Raw genomic sequence first — 14,255 nt, 5'->3', positions numbered from 1 at the left:
TTGTTGAATAAGCTACAATGTTTACTTAAGAATCACAATCAGAATCGCTTTTATTCGTCAAATGCACCGATAGACACACAGGAATATGACTTTGCATCCAGCACTAGACACAGTATAGCATGTCTATGACATATATGAATATTGTACTGCTACAATACAACATATTCAATGATAAACCAAGTAAATAAATAATAATGGCTTTTTCTGAATCTGAATGAAGGACTTCAAACACCAACGTCACAAGATAACATATTTGATATTTACTGATGGAGGCAGCTTTGGATTGACATGTAAAATCACTGTTTTTCTGCTATGGTGTGACGAGTGAGTAAAGTTAGACAAACACTAACTGTGTCAGTGCCTCATACAACCACAGCTTATATTATTGACCAAAAAGAGTTTTCAATGGGGGAAAAGGCCCAGAAAGGTAAAGTGTTTCTGTGATTAATTTAGAAAGCTGACACTTACACAAAAAACCTTGGCGCTCCCAGTTTATGCATACCTGTGACAGGTGACAATGGAATAACGTAAGTGAGGAGCCACTTGCACCACTGTCATGTCCTTTCCTGATCGTAGCTCATAGTTCTTTCCTCTTTTTTTGCAGCTTAAAGTCCAAACCCCAGATAAGCCAGGAATGAATTTCCGCAAACTGCTGCTAAATCGATGCCAAAAGGAGTTTGAAAAGGACAAAGATGATGATGAAATCTTTGAGAAGAAACAGAAGGAGCTGGAGGCTGCATCAGAGGTATAGTTATGTCTTCTGAAAATGTGCTTCAAACTTCTTATGGTTGTTTATATTTTGAGCTGTGACATGTAATGTGAAATACTTCATCCCCCCTCTCCTTTTTTTCTGATTGTGTTTTGTTCACAAAATATCTCTATGTCACATGTGTCCTTTACAGGACGGGTTAAAACAGCGGCTCATGGATGAGCTCATGGTGGCTAAAGACCAGGCCAAGAGGCGCTCGCTGGGTAACATCAAGTTCATTGGAGAGCTGTTTAAGCTTAAAATGCTCACAGAGGTCATCATGCATGACTGCATTGTAAAGCTGCTCAAGAACCACGACGAGGAGTCCTTGGAGTGCTTGTGTCGACTGTTATCCACCATTGGCAAGGACCTGGACTTTGAGAAGGCCAAGGTAACAGGAAGTGATAGAGAGAAAGTAGTATTACCTTATTGATGTATAGTTAGATGAAGGTTTAATTTGATGATGCAGTTGCAGGGTATGACACTCACCACACTGTTGTGCTTCTGTTCAGCCTCGTATGGACCAGTATTTCACTCAGATGGAGAAAATCATAAAGGAGAGGAAAACTTCCTCTAGGATCCGCTTCATGTTGCAGGATGTGTTGGACGTTCGACGGGTACGTCAAAGGACACACTACACAAACCACAGCTTTCCACAAGGACTCCTTTAGTTTGTGACATACAAGGCAGGAGAAGATGACCCATTGTCATGAAGCATGGGTAAACTAGAGAGCATCATATTCACGTAAACGTGTATATTTAACTGCAGGATATTCCATTTTGTCATACTTACTCTTTAAACCGTAATTTGGGTCGTCTGGTATCAATTTCTGTTATTTGCCAAAACCACAGTTGTGTTTCTCTGACTTATATAACTGTAAAATGACTGAGGCACAGTTATATTTTCCTCGTGCTTGGAAAACACAGCTTTCAGTGTACCTTTGAGCGTGTAGGGGCACGACTGATAGACTGTCATCATGTTCACAACGTGGCAGTGTTGCATTAGAGCATTGATAACCAAGGTAGAAATGATTGTCAGGCTTAGGTTAGGTTAATAGATGTATAACTAAAAATGAGTGAAATTATGAATAAGTAGAAAGTGACCCACTGTCTCTGTTTAGAAGCACTGTTTAGTATTAACGACAGCACATTGAATGTAATGCACAGGCTATTGAAGCCATCCACAGTGGATGTTATCCTTGTCCTACACAATAACTCAAAATAAACCACGACGGTTGGATTATGTGAATATGAATTATTAGCAGTTACATTAAAAAACAAGAGTTAATCGAGAAGTACTCATTTTGGGGAGTTGTGTGTATGTGTTCATGGGGTCAGTAGTTGCTTCCTCTTGGATTTAATGTTAATTTGAGTAGTTTGCCGTAACCATAAATAAAGGCCTCCAACCACCTGTGTAACAGTCAGACTACACTTCAGCTTACTCTTACTATGTCGGGTTGGTTTCTGACAAAAAGTACAAGACGTGTGTCGGGTTGGATGGTTTGATCAGAAAAGCCCCGGGCCGCATTCCAATAGGCACATATAGCACAACTTGACTTTCAGTCAGCTTATCTATTTGTTTAGAATAAGAATGAAACATGATGAAGCAGCCTTTCAAACATGAATGAGTATTTGGCTGTTTGGATGGCAGCAAGTATATGTGCGAGCTCCAGTAATTAGACACAGTGTTTAGAATAGTTTTATACTCCACACTTAGAATGATTGATGATATGGCCTTGCTGCTAAATGGTCATACATTGAATATGACAAGACCCTTTTTCAATAATTATTCCATATCAAAACTAAACTGGCAAAAAATTGACAACAAACCAGGACCATTGCTCCATATTTTGAAATAAAACAAAATGTCTCAGTGACATTGTAGCACTGGTGTCTTGCAGGGATTTACCGTTGTTTAAGCTCAATACTTTGTCACATCTTGTACTCATTCTTGCAGTCTCTGAGTTGCAGCCATAATCATTTCTGCAACTGCTAGTCTTATGTCTACGTTATTATTATTATTTTTCCCTTTTATCATCTATGTTTTGTCACGTCATTTACCTTAGCATGTAGATATCGTTTTAGAATGTGTGTAGAACTCTTTACAGCCCCAGAGACACCCATGCTGGTGCTTGAGCCCTGGCCTGTGTGCGTCTCAAATATCAGCTCTTTAATGCCTCTGTGCCAACAGACTTCATCTCATACTGGCTACATTGACAGTTTCTAACCTATTTCTTTAAAAAAGGATAAAATACTGACATTTGTTTGGGCCCCACTATCAGCTTTGGTCCGTCTTCTTTACTTTGTTTTTCATTCTTTTCTGTGAAAGAATGCTGCAGTCCTGTAGTTCCACTACCTATCCGACCCTCAGTGTTACAAAACCTGCTGTCTCTGTGTTTTTACAAGCCACAGTCAGCTGCTCTGACTCAGCACATTGGCCCAATTTGTATCCTGTGTTATTCTATTTCCTTTTAATACAAACATTGAAAGCGAGTCTCTCGTTTAGTTCCTTATCGTTTAATTCTTGTCTCTTTCATGAACATACAGTATTATGGGCACAGTCCTGTCATGTAACACAGGCCCATAAGCCAACATTCCTTTTGGCTTTGTCAGCACAAAAGAAAGTGTGGTTGTATGAGGCACTGACTGGTTCCATGGCTGTGGTTCCTTTCGTACTAAAATGAGGGTCTGCTTCAAACTAGCATTACATTCATTTGCACCCAATCCCAATTTTTACTGAAGTAGTGGTGATTTCTTGCCCGGGATTGGCCCCTATTTGTATGTCCTTGTATTCTTTAGACATCGACCTGTACTGATGTCTGGACTGAAGGGTGTTGTGCTACTTGGAAACATATTTGCTAATATCTGTTCATCAAAGACAGTGTGTAACCTTCACTTGTTTGTGGATTGACTGTGTTTTAACTGGAAAAGTCACTAAAATGTTGTGTCCTCACCCTCCCTCTCTCACCATGCCCCACCTCAGAACAACTGGGTGCCCCGACGAGGAGACCAGGGCCCCAAGACCATCGACCAGATCCACAAAGAGGCTGAGCTGGAGGAGCACAGGGAACAGATGAAGGTTCAGCAAGTTCTCATCTCCAAGAAAGAGTATGGTGGAGGCCCAGGCGGCAGGATGGGTGGAGGAGGTCCTGGGGGACGTGGGGGACCTCACACCCAAGGCCGTGGTGCTCCTCCCCAAGACGATGGCTGGAACACGGTGCCCATTTCCAAGAACCGACCTATTGACACCTCTCGCCTTAGCAAAATTACAAAGGTAAGAGCACAGCATGTCGGTATGTGGCATATTTAATCACTTTTCCCAAAAGTGCCTCACTTGGTTGTAGCAAACCCAAAATACTTCCACACACTGCTTCTCAGATGTTGTGGTGTTGCGGTCGAGGTCGGTTTAGCTTGCGTCCTTCACAACAAAATAACATTACAGTCTTATTTTTTTAATTTGCCAAGAGGACATTTGAGATGAATCTAAAAAGCCACTCTGTGATCAGAGAGCCCTCTGCTGGACCATCTGGTAATTACTGCACACAGTGGTGTTCTAGGTGATATATTTTTAACCCCCTTCCTAAAAGTTCAAAAGCACAAAAGGATTTTCCAAAAAATCACTGCCAACACCTGCAGTGCTAAAAAACCCATCATTGCTGTTTCCTGTCTTGTTCCTTAACTGGCGGCTTGTTTTTAACTATCTCTCTCTTCTACAGACTCCTGTTCTTGACTTAAACAATCAGTTGCTTGCCCCAGGAGGTAAAGGCACATGGGGCAGCTGGGGTAAGGGCAGCAGCGGTGGCACCAGTGCCAAACCTGCAGATTCTGGTAGGTTTCCCACACTGATGTGGTTATTCTTTAAATAAATATGTAGTTGGGACACTTTGGTGCTTAAACCTAAATCGTGCTTTGTTTGTGTAATTTCATCCCCAGGCTCAGAGTCGGGCAGCCGTTCAACCACCAGCACTCTGAACAGGTTCTCAGCCCTGCAGCAACCTCTGTCCTCCTCAGGCTCCTCACAGGACTCAGACAGGCGAGTTCCTCAGAGGTGAGGAACAGGACGCACAGCAGCAGCATCCGCTACGCTTGTCATGAGGTGTATGTTTTATTTTTCCTGCCGTTTCTCTGTCCTGTAGGAACAGCTCGAGTCGAGAGCGCAGTGACCGCTTTGACCGCAGCGGTGACCGCTTCGATAGACGAGACGACCGCCGAGACGAACGCGATCGCAACCGGCTGCAGGTCACGAAAAGAAGTTTCAGTCGGGAGAATGAGGAGCGGAGCCGTGAGCGAGAGCAGCGCGGTGCGGCCGATCCTGTCCGCCGAGTGGCGAGTATGACGGACGACAGAGACAGAGGCAGCAGAGAGAGAGCCAGGAGCAAAGACAACGGTATTTAACTGCTGTTTATATTCTACCACACTAAGAATGTACAAAAGACAGGCTCATTTTGTCTAAGTTCACATCTCCCAAACAGCTCATTGGATTCTTTTTGTTTCATGTGGTAATGAAAGTAGTGAAGCGGGAGATGGCTCCCACTCCTCCACCTCCTCAGACCCCGACCAAGCCGGCCTTGACTGAGGAAGAGCTGGAAAAGAAGTCCACGGCCATTATCGAGGAATACCTGCATATCAACGACTTGAAGGTGTGGTTTTTTGGGGGGGTTAATGAAATGCAGGGCTTAGGTATTTGTTTGTGATTGTGATTGTGATTGTGATACCTTTGTTGTCGCACCCTATGATGTTAATGTAAATCCTCTGCATCCTCTCACAGGTAGAGGTAAAGTTACTCAGGTGAAGCAACAGTTCCAAGATACATTTTAGGTTCAGGCTTAACAGAAGTGAAATGTGCTCTTCGCTATGTAGAAATGGACTGAGCTCATTGTCATAAAATGTCCACTTGAATAAAACATGGAGACAAGTGAAAAGGGAGCCACTGACAGATGGACCAAAGGGACATTGATGCAGCTTAAACAGATTATCACCTACAGAAGAGTAGGAGACAGAGATGACAGATTATTGCAGGACAGCAACCAGTTAAAATGACTAATAGACTTATAGAAAATGTAACCATATGCACATTTGCCTGTGACATTTCTGTGCATTTACCATGAATACAAGTCAAACTGTGGTTTGTTGGGTGCACATTTCTAATGTGAATCATCAGCAGCAGCAGCAGCAGCAGCAGGAAACCGTTTGTAGTAGCACTAACAAATACCACTGTGTTTGTGTGTGGAGGTCTATCCCCTGAATAAAGAGCATAAGCATCACTAATCACTCGTGTGTGTGTGTGTGTGTGTGATGTCCCGGCAGGAGGCACTGCAGTGTGTGCAGGAGATGAACAGCACTCAGCTGCTCTTCGTTTTTGTACGAAACGGGCTGGAGTCCACGTTGGAGCGCAGCACCATCGCCAGGGAGCACATGGGCCTGCTGCTTCAACAGCTCATAAAGACCGACGTCCTGCCAACACAGCAGTACTTTAAAGGGTCAGTATGAGAGTTTATATCTGTAAGATTTAAAAATAAAGATATGGCGGAAGTGTGGATGCAGAAAACTAGAAATCTTGAATTCACCATGACTACTTCTGACAAAGGTTGTAGGCGGAGCTCATCATTTTCCTCTGAGGAGTGTGAAGTTTTAATTGTGAAACTCCTCAAGGTCCAAGTTCACAATTCAAGATGGCTGCTGCCTGTTGGTTGGCCACAATGTCTGCAGATATACTGCAGACATTCTGTGTATATATATATATATATATATATATATATATATATATATATATATATATATATATATATATATATATATATATATATATATATATGTGTATATATATATGTATGTATGTACTGTATGTGTATAAATATATATATATGTGTGTGTATATGTGTATATACTATAACAACTATTTTCTCTACAATCAAATAATATACATTCTGTATATCAATGCTGTATCTAAATCATTCCCGGCTCTTCACCGAAACGTGTGAACTCTTGCTTCTCCAGGCTTCAGGAAATCCTCGAGGTGGCTGAAGACATGGCCATTGACATCCCGCACATCTGGCTGTACCTGGGAGAGCTGATCACGCCCATGCTCCATGAGGGAGGTGTCCCCATGGCAGAGCTTTTCAGGTCAGTGGCCGACACCCCTTTGTGCTTCTGTGGCATGAAAACATCCTGGATGTGTCTCTGCTGATAATGCTTTTTTATTTTATTTATCATTTTACTGACCATTTTACATCATAGATGTGATTGGATCTAAATTCACCCAGCTGTATGCTATTACAACAGAACTGTGCTTTTACCAAGTCAGGCTGGACTGATGTGTCAGTGTTCAGTGTGAGTGACGAGTAGAGAGAGAAGATTTGGGCATTTTTCACTCCATGCTGTTGTTGCATAAAATGAGATTTTAACCATTAGATAAAATAAATGACGTGTTTGAATGCAAATGCTGCAGAGGTGGCGACAATGAAGTTACAAGTGTGAAAAGCCTGTTAACAGTTCACTGTGAGACTGCAGCAGGTCAGAGGACATCACCTGAAGAGTTGGTCTCTGGTGCGTCCTGTAAAAGAATGTGGACATGTGTCCCTGAACCTGTGACCATGTCACCCACGACAGATGATAAGAAAGTCTGAACTGGCCGTGTGTGTGTGTGTGTTTGGGAGACCTAGATGATACGTTTGGGGTTGATTTATAAATGTGTTTCATCTGCAGGGCGGTTTCAAAGCCTTTGATTCCTCATGGGAAAGCTGGAGTCCTGCTGGTCCACATCCTCAACTTACTCTGCAAAGGAATGGTGAGAACAAGCATCTCTTAATAATCTGTCATCTGTACCTAAAGGAGTCGAAGTAGATCAAGTATGTAACTAAACGTGTGTCTCTCCATCAGAGCCATAAAAAGGCCGGCACTATGTGGAGAGAGGCAGGCCTCAGATGGAAGGACTTCCTGCCCGAGGATGTAGACGTCAACACGTTTGTGACAGAAAAGGTGAGAGGTTATCATCATCTTCATCATCATCATCATCATCAGCAGCAGCTGAAAGGCTGATTCAGGCAGTGTCATTATGTCGTGATAACATTCAGCATAGTAACATACTGATATAACAAAGACTGAGCGATAACACGATAACAATATGTATCACGATAGACACTTCCACGATATCAATAGAAAAAAGGTTCGATAAAGTCACTCGACTAGAGCTGCAACTAATGATTATTTTCATAATCGATTAATCGTTTGGTCCATAAAATCTCAGAAAACCTTAAAAAATATTGATCGGTGTTCGTCAAACCTGGAAATGATGATGTTCTCAAATGTCTTGTTTTGTCCACAAACCAAAATGATTCACTTTTAATGATTTCAGAAAATTAAGAAAAATTAATAATCAGCTGTTCAAAGAAATAGCAGTGTGTGCATTTTTCTTTCCAAACGGAAATATTTATATTATTTATTGTAAATATGTATTATTATGTAAATAGCTATTATTATTTATTGTAAATATTCATTATTATTTATTGTATAAACTGAAAAGGATGATTTGACGACGTTCCACAATTCCTCTGCATTTCTTGCTTTTGCCTCAGAAACAGCATTTTTGACGTCACCTCACAGGTTTTCTATCAGATTAAGTTCCGGGGATTGGGCTGACCGCTCCATAACTTTAATTTTGTTGCTCTGGAACCAAGATGTCGCCTGGCTTGCTGGTGTGATTGTGATCGTTTGCGATAAATAGGCCCGACACCATAGTACAGTAGTATTTATCGCACACCAGGGATCGTGGTCATGTCATGTTGCCCTATGCTGAAGAAGAAATGCCCTTGAAATGTATGTTTGAACAAGACAAGACACATAGGAATGCTGAATCATAAAGATTTTTGCATCATAATAAAAATCATTATAAGGATTTTGTGCTTTATTCACATGTTTAAACACACTGTGGCTGCAGCCCTGGAATAACAACCGTAGGTTCAGTCTAGACTGATGAGCTCCGTCTCCTTCTCTCTGCAGAATGTGGAGTTCACACTCGGTGACGAGTCGGAGAGAAGCAAAAAGGAGCTGACCTCTGCAGAACTGAGCAAACAGCTGGACAGACTGATCCAGGACAAGGCGGACAACCAGAGGATCTTTGACTGGGTTGAGGTTTGTCTTCTTCAGCCTGTTAAACATGTGTCGCAGTCAGCCACTGGTTCTCTGCACGCGTGTTGATATTCACGTCTCTGCGTTGTTGTAGGCAAACCTCGACGAGCAGCAGATCTCCTCCAACATGTTTGTCCGAGCGCTGATGAGCTGCATCTGCCAGGCAGCCGTCATCTGTGAGTCACCGCGCCCTCGACATATTCATCACACTGGTCTTTATCTACCACTGTGATTATAAAAAAACATCAACAAAAATCACTCTATCTCATCAGAGAGGTTTATGGACACCATTATCCACTCTTGTACACCAAAGTCCATAAATAAAATCACAAACAAACATTTCAAACACTGAACTCAAAACAATAACACATGTGAACTCATTTTCTCTGAGTTTTGGTGCAGAGAGTAGTTTCCAGTCCGTCTAATAGCAAAGTAAAGCAGTGATATCAGACCTTTGCCTTGTGGCCTCACTACAAGTAACATAACTTCTCTTTTAATGGTGAAGATTGTAGTCGCCCTGATTTGCAAATGTATGATTTAAATGTTGAAAATGACGTGGCGTAGAAAGGATCAGCCGTGTTTTCAGTGTGTGGTGCATGCTAACGTTCTTCTCTTCAGGTGAGAACCCTTACAAACTGGACTGTGAGCTGATCAAACAGAGAGCCAAGGTCCTGCTGAAGTATGTGAATGACGAGCACAAGGAGCTGCAGGCGCTCTATGCTCTGCAGGCCCTCATGGTGGAACTGGAGCAACCTGCCAGTGAGTTACAGCTGACTTCTGTGTTTCCTGCCCACGGACACATCAACATGTAGACGAGCAGAGCTGGGAATCAAACCCACAACCTCGTTCTACCACTGAGCTACCGTCGCCCAGTGAAATCATGTTCATGCTGAAATATTCCACCCTGGAACACGACCGTCATTGTTGGACAAACTGGTCAACAATGACGCAAACCGTGTCAACTGTCATTATCTTAAGTCTCGCCACTTCCTGTTACTGCTAATTAGAGCGGAACGATTTTGAATTTTGACAGGAAATGCGATTGTGATATGATTCATGATATCAGGGGGAATTTTGACATCATTATTCTCATTTATATTCAAAAAAACATGGTTAAAAGCATTAATGTGTGATATTTGTGCAGCTCTTTGACAAATGAAGATCGATTAAGAAATAGATAAATAAGAATAAGACACTTTTCCATCCTCATTAACGCTCAATTTGACTTTTTTGTTGTAAAATCCTGTCTCCTCTCCACTCGTCTCCTCTCCTCTCCTTCAGACCTCCTGCGGATTTTCTTTGACACCCTTTATGACGAGGACGTGATCAAAGAGGAGGCCTTCTACAAGTGGGAGACGAGCAAAGACATCGCCGAGCAGCAGGGCAAGGGCGTGGCCCTCAAGTCTGTCACCGCCTTCTTTACTTGGCTCCGCGAGGCCGAGGATGAGTCCGACAACAACAGTTAGGCCCCTGGGCCACTGGGGGGCAGTGGTGGCAGTTCAAAGAGGTTCTGTTGGGGTGTGTGTGTGTGTGTGTGGGGGGGGGGGGGGGGGGTGAATGTTATGTGGATGATTCAGAAGATTCTGAATCAGCAAAAACCTTCTGCATAAACAGAAAAAAAAAAAAAAAACAAGAAAAAATTCTTCAACTGGGAGAGATTGTATTATGGATCGAACATTCGATCATGTTATTTTTTTGTTACGTTTTTTTTGCAACTGAATGTCTTTTTTTGAACTAAACAGGATTAAATAGAGAGGAAAGATATAAGAGAGAGAGAGAGATGATGTGGAGAGGTTACAAGCCGTGGGAGACGATGCTGTTTCTTCAGTGTTTGGGGTTTTTTTGAGGTTCAAATGGCTTCTCCTCACCATGGCAACACTATTCAAGACACTTTGCTTAATGACAGATGTTATAAGAGGCTGTTCACATCTATATTTTTGATGACTTCATTTTTTTACCATGTAGACATGAAGGAGAGACGTTGTCATGTCGCATGTGCGGTGTTTGATCTACATGCTGCGCTAATGTAGATGTTAGCTTTCTGTTTGTTTTTCCAGTGTTGGATGATTGGCGTGTGTTTTATAATAAAATAGAAAACTACAAAGAGAAGCGGCCAGAGTCGTCTGATGGACATTTCAGAAAGGACTTACACCAACGGTTGTGGACTGTAATAGACGTTGGACTCTTTGAGGGCGGTGTCACTAAGGAGAGGGCCAATGAACAGTGACTGTTTTGCTGCTGGGAGGGGGGCAGTCATGTTTCCATGATGCCCCTCAGTCCCACCCAAAAAAAAGAAGAAAAACCCACCTTCCCTCCCCATCATGTGTCTGTTTTATTGTTTCCTGCAATTTAAAAAAAAAAAAAAAAAAAACCCTCCACAAACTGGACTGAGAAAAGGAGGAGAGCGCGACGCCTCACAGCCGAGCTGGTGAAGGACTGAACGAGACAAAAACAATCCACTAATAACAAATGACTTTAAAAACAAGTAGAGTTTAACGATACCCATTCTAAAGCCTTTTCCTGCTTCCATGAGAGTTTCTGTAAATATCTAAAGGAGAAGACGATGATGTTATTTCCCACACCGCTGAAATCACCAGAGTTCTGTTTCCCCCTCCTGTATTTATATTTGTCTCTCCTCAGCTGGCAGAAGGTGCTTGTAATTATCCACCCCACGTCATTGATTACAGATTAATGAACATTTGTAAATATTTTTCCTTTTCTTTATTAAAAAAAGATATTTAATTAAAGAAAATTAATGCCTCTTTTCACATCCAAAACTGGAAGAGTTAATAAAGATCATTGCAAATAAAAATAAAAAAAACCCTCCTTTCATTGTGGTTTTGTGACGATAGACGAGTGTGTTGTTCCTTCTCTCGCTGCTGCTGCGCTTTTGTAAAGATTTGTGTGTGGAACGACCAAAAAGATGCTCGTAGTTCACGGAACAGCTTTAGTTTGAGCACACATTCCCCCCGCGGTGTCGCTCACATACGATGATTTAATGCATCATTAAACATTTACATTCATCTTTTCCCAGGATGTTCCATCATCAACCATGACTGAGAAACCTGTTCACTCGGTATATTCCGGTGGTCCACTGACCTCGTAACGTTCATTAACCTCAACCTAACCAACGAAAGACAACACTGCCCCCTGTGGTAGACGCTGAGCGTGACGTGTGCATCACTTCATCTGAAACAGGGTCACTCTGGACTCAGAGCTGTTGTCTGGTTAGCTCCACCAATAAGTTATTTTCTTAAGACTTCACAGCTTTTAATTCCTAACCTCTTCAGTTGTGTTTGTGGAAATGTTCTTACTTTAACGACCAAACATGGAAGGACGTTCTGCTGTTGTTGGTTTGGTTTTGGCATCAAACCCTTCAGGGACGTGGTTTTTCTCCCTGACCACATGTAGATAATGTCTTTATCCAGTTTTAGATATTTCTGGATCAGTTACATCTTTTCTGTGGAATTAGATTTGTGTCAATATAGTTTATAGTGTCGACACCTTTTAAGAAGCAAAAGAAAGTATCGATTTAATCATTCAAACTTTTTGTATTTGATTGTTTAAAAACTACAAACAAGGTTTTGTGCTGAGGTTTTTTGTTTGTGGGCGGGCCTTAGGAAGCTGCCTGGAGGAAGCTGATTGGCTGGAGTTTTGGAGTGACAGCAAAATGGATCGGGGGTCGTCACGGGTTTGGAGTCGCTGTTCGTCAAGAACTCGTTCCCCAAGTTTTCCCCGTCGACATCTGACAAAATAAATGTAAATGACGTCTGTCAGATTATGAACTTTAGATATTTACAAATATTTTGTTGGATGTCGACGGGGAACGAGTTCCAGACCGACAGCGACTCCAACACTGACGATGGTGAATGAGCTGCTTCGAAGAAGGTTTACTAATGACACAGGAGCCTCTGGTCTACTAAGAACAACACATTTGAACTGACCGATGGCGGCACAACTGCTGTGTGCTGTGATGTAAATGCGCTGATTTTCTCGATGGTCTTTGGTGTGGCAGAGTGAGCAGTTTATTATCCAGTCAGAAAAGGTTGTGTAAAAGTCCGATTTCATAGACTTCACAGACTTTATCAGGCCCTGGGTGAGCTGGAAGGTTCTGGTCGACCCGGGGAGGCGACTGAAGTTCCTGGACATCATCGCGGTTTCTACTCTCAGGCTGGACATGGTTCTGATGTCTGAGACATCAAAGCAAGTGGGGATGAGAAAGAGAGACAAGTCTGCTGAAGGCAGGGCTGGAGGGCCAGATGTTCGCCAGCTGAAGTGGGCTGCAGGGGCTTTGCAGGGCCGGCACAGGGTCTTGGGACTCTTGGGGATCTGTGGACTGCAGAGGCCGAGAGCCAACAAGAAAATCCTGGAAGCCACTGAAAAGGCTTCCTGTTGGCTGTGGATGACGGGGGTGAAGAATGATGGACATGAGAAGACCTGAACAGCTGATGACTCTGGGTCCAGAGTCTGGGTCCAGGGTCAAACCAAACCACCCTGTGAAGTAGCAACAACTAAACAGCAGGAGAACATGCAAACGAGGTATCCAACCTGGACCTTCTTGCTCTGAGGCAACAGTGCTAGCCACTTCTCCACTGCGTGGCCTGCTTTATAACATTAGAATTGTTCATTTTGTATTTATGTCGTGTTTTTCTAGTCACTCAAAGCTGATTTACACGACATTCACCCATTCACTCGTCTGTCATACTCACCCACACGCTGTCGGCGCCGCCGTCAGGAGCAGCGTGGGGTTAAGTGCCTTGCCCAAGGACACAATGGCATGTAGACGAGCGAGCCAGGAATCAAACCCACAACCTTCCAGTTGAATGACGAGTCGCTCTACCACTGAGCTACTGTTCCGCTTTACAGCATTTAGGCGGTTTGATCATTTTCTATATGTAAGAATATAAAGTGAGAGAAACACGAGGTACTGATGTCATATTATCTCAACATTACCAACGACAACAGGATCATCTCCACTCTGCCATGTTGTTACTGTGTATCAGTGCATCTCAAAACTTTTACACCAAGAAGCACCTGAGAAAATATTCACATCTGTGTTAACAGGTCGAGCCACAGGCTTTTATTCCCTCCTCCTCCTCCTCTTCCTCCTCTTCCTCACATATACCTCACACACTGGTGTAGTGACATTAGATTAGCATGAAGCGACCAGTTTCTCTTGGGCCTCAGAGTCATCCTTGACTGGCTTCTGAGCAGTCGCCATCTTGACTCTCTGTTTGCAAATAATAAACCAAACTTCAACAATCAACTTTGATCCAACTGGATTTCTTCATCAGACGCCTTACGACTATTTTTGCCACAACAACTTGGTGTCAGAGGTGGAATCCCTCGAGTGATCGTCTGAGACCAAAACCATCTCAAC

The 14,255-nt window shown here is 42.8% G+C and overlaps 1 protein-coding gene across 9 annotated transcripts in view; it reads left to right on the top strand.

Moving 5' to 3' along the window:
* The window catches only part of LOC131462335 (eukaryotic translation initiation factor 4 gamma 1-like), a 52,308-nt gene extending 40,607 nt beyond the window's left edge, over nucleotides 1-11,701 (top strand). For 7 of the 9 annotated variants that reach the window (XM_058633441.1, XM_058633440.1, XM_058633439.1 and 4 more), the window contains 16 exons: nucleotides 605-745; nucleotides 903-1,139; nucleotides 1,261-1,365; nucleotides 3,732-4,022; nucleotides 4,465-4,576; nucleotides 4,682-4,796; nucleotides 4,885-5,135; nucleotides 5,258-5,388; nucleotides 6,056-6,228; nucleotides 6,746-6,871; nucleotides 7,454-7,535; nucleotides 7,628-7,726; nucleotides 8,747-8,878; nucleotides 8,970-9,051; nucleotides 9,494-9,634; nucleotides 10,157-11,701. In XM_058633441.1, the coding sequence (XP_058489424.1) occupies nucleotides 605-745; nucleotides 903-1,139; nucleotides 1,261-1,365; nucleotides 3,732-4,022; nucleotides 4,465-4,576; nucleotides 4,682-4,796; nucleotides 4,885-5,135; nucleotides 5,258-5,388; nucleotides 6,056-6,228; nucleotides 6,746-6,871; nucleotides 7,454-7,535; nucleotides 7,628-7,726; nucleotides 8,747-8,878; nucleotides 8,970-9,051; nucleotides 9,494-9,634; nucleotides 10,157-10,341 (2,403 nt within the window). In that variant the 3' untranslated portion in view covers nucleotides 10,342-11,701. The remainder of the gene's footprint in view (nucleotides 1-604; nucleotides 746-902; nucleotides 1,140-1,260; nucleotides 1,366-3,731; nucleotides 4,023-4,464; nucleotides 4,577-4,681; nucleotides 4,797-4,884; nucleotides 5,136-5,257; nucleotides 5,389-6,055; nucleotides 6,229-6,745; nucleotides 6,872-7,453; nucleotides 7,536-7,627; nucleotides 7,727-8,746; nucleotides 8,879-8,969; nucleotides 9,052-9,493; nucleotides 9,635-10,156) is intronic. The other 2 variants (XM_058633445.1, XM_058633438.1) reach the window with 1 other exon arrangement.
* Nucleotides 11,702-14,255: the final 2,554 nt, after the last annotated feature.

This window comes from Solea solea, chromosome 7 (genome assembly GCF_958295425.1).
Source record: "Solea solea chromosome 7, fSolSol10.1, whole genome shotgun sequence".
Classification (NCBI taxonomy): domain Eukaryota; kingdom Metazoa; phylum Chordata; class Actinopteri; order Pleuronectiformes; family Soleidae; genus Solea; species Solea solea.
The sequence above is the reverse complement of the archived record's forward strand: the minus strand, read 5'-3'. Positions and strand labels throughout refer to the sequence as shown.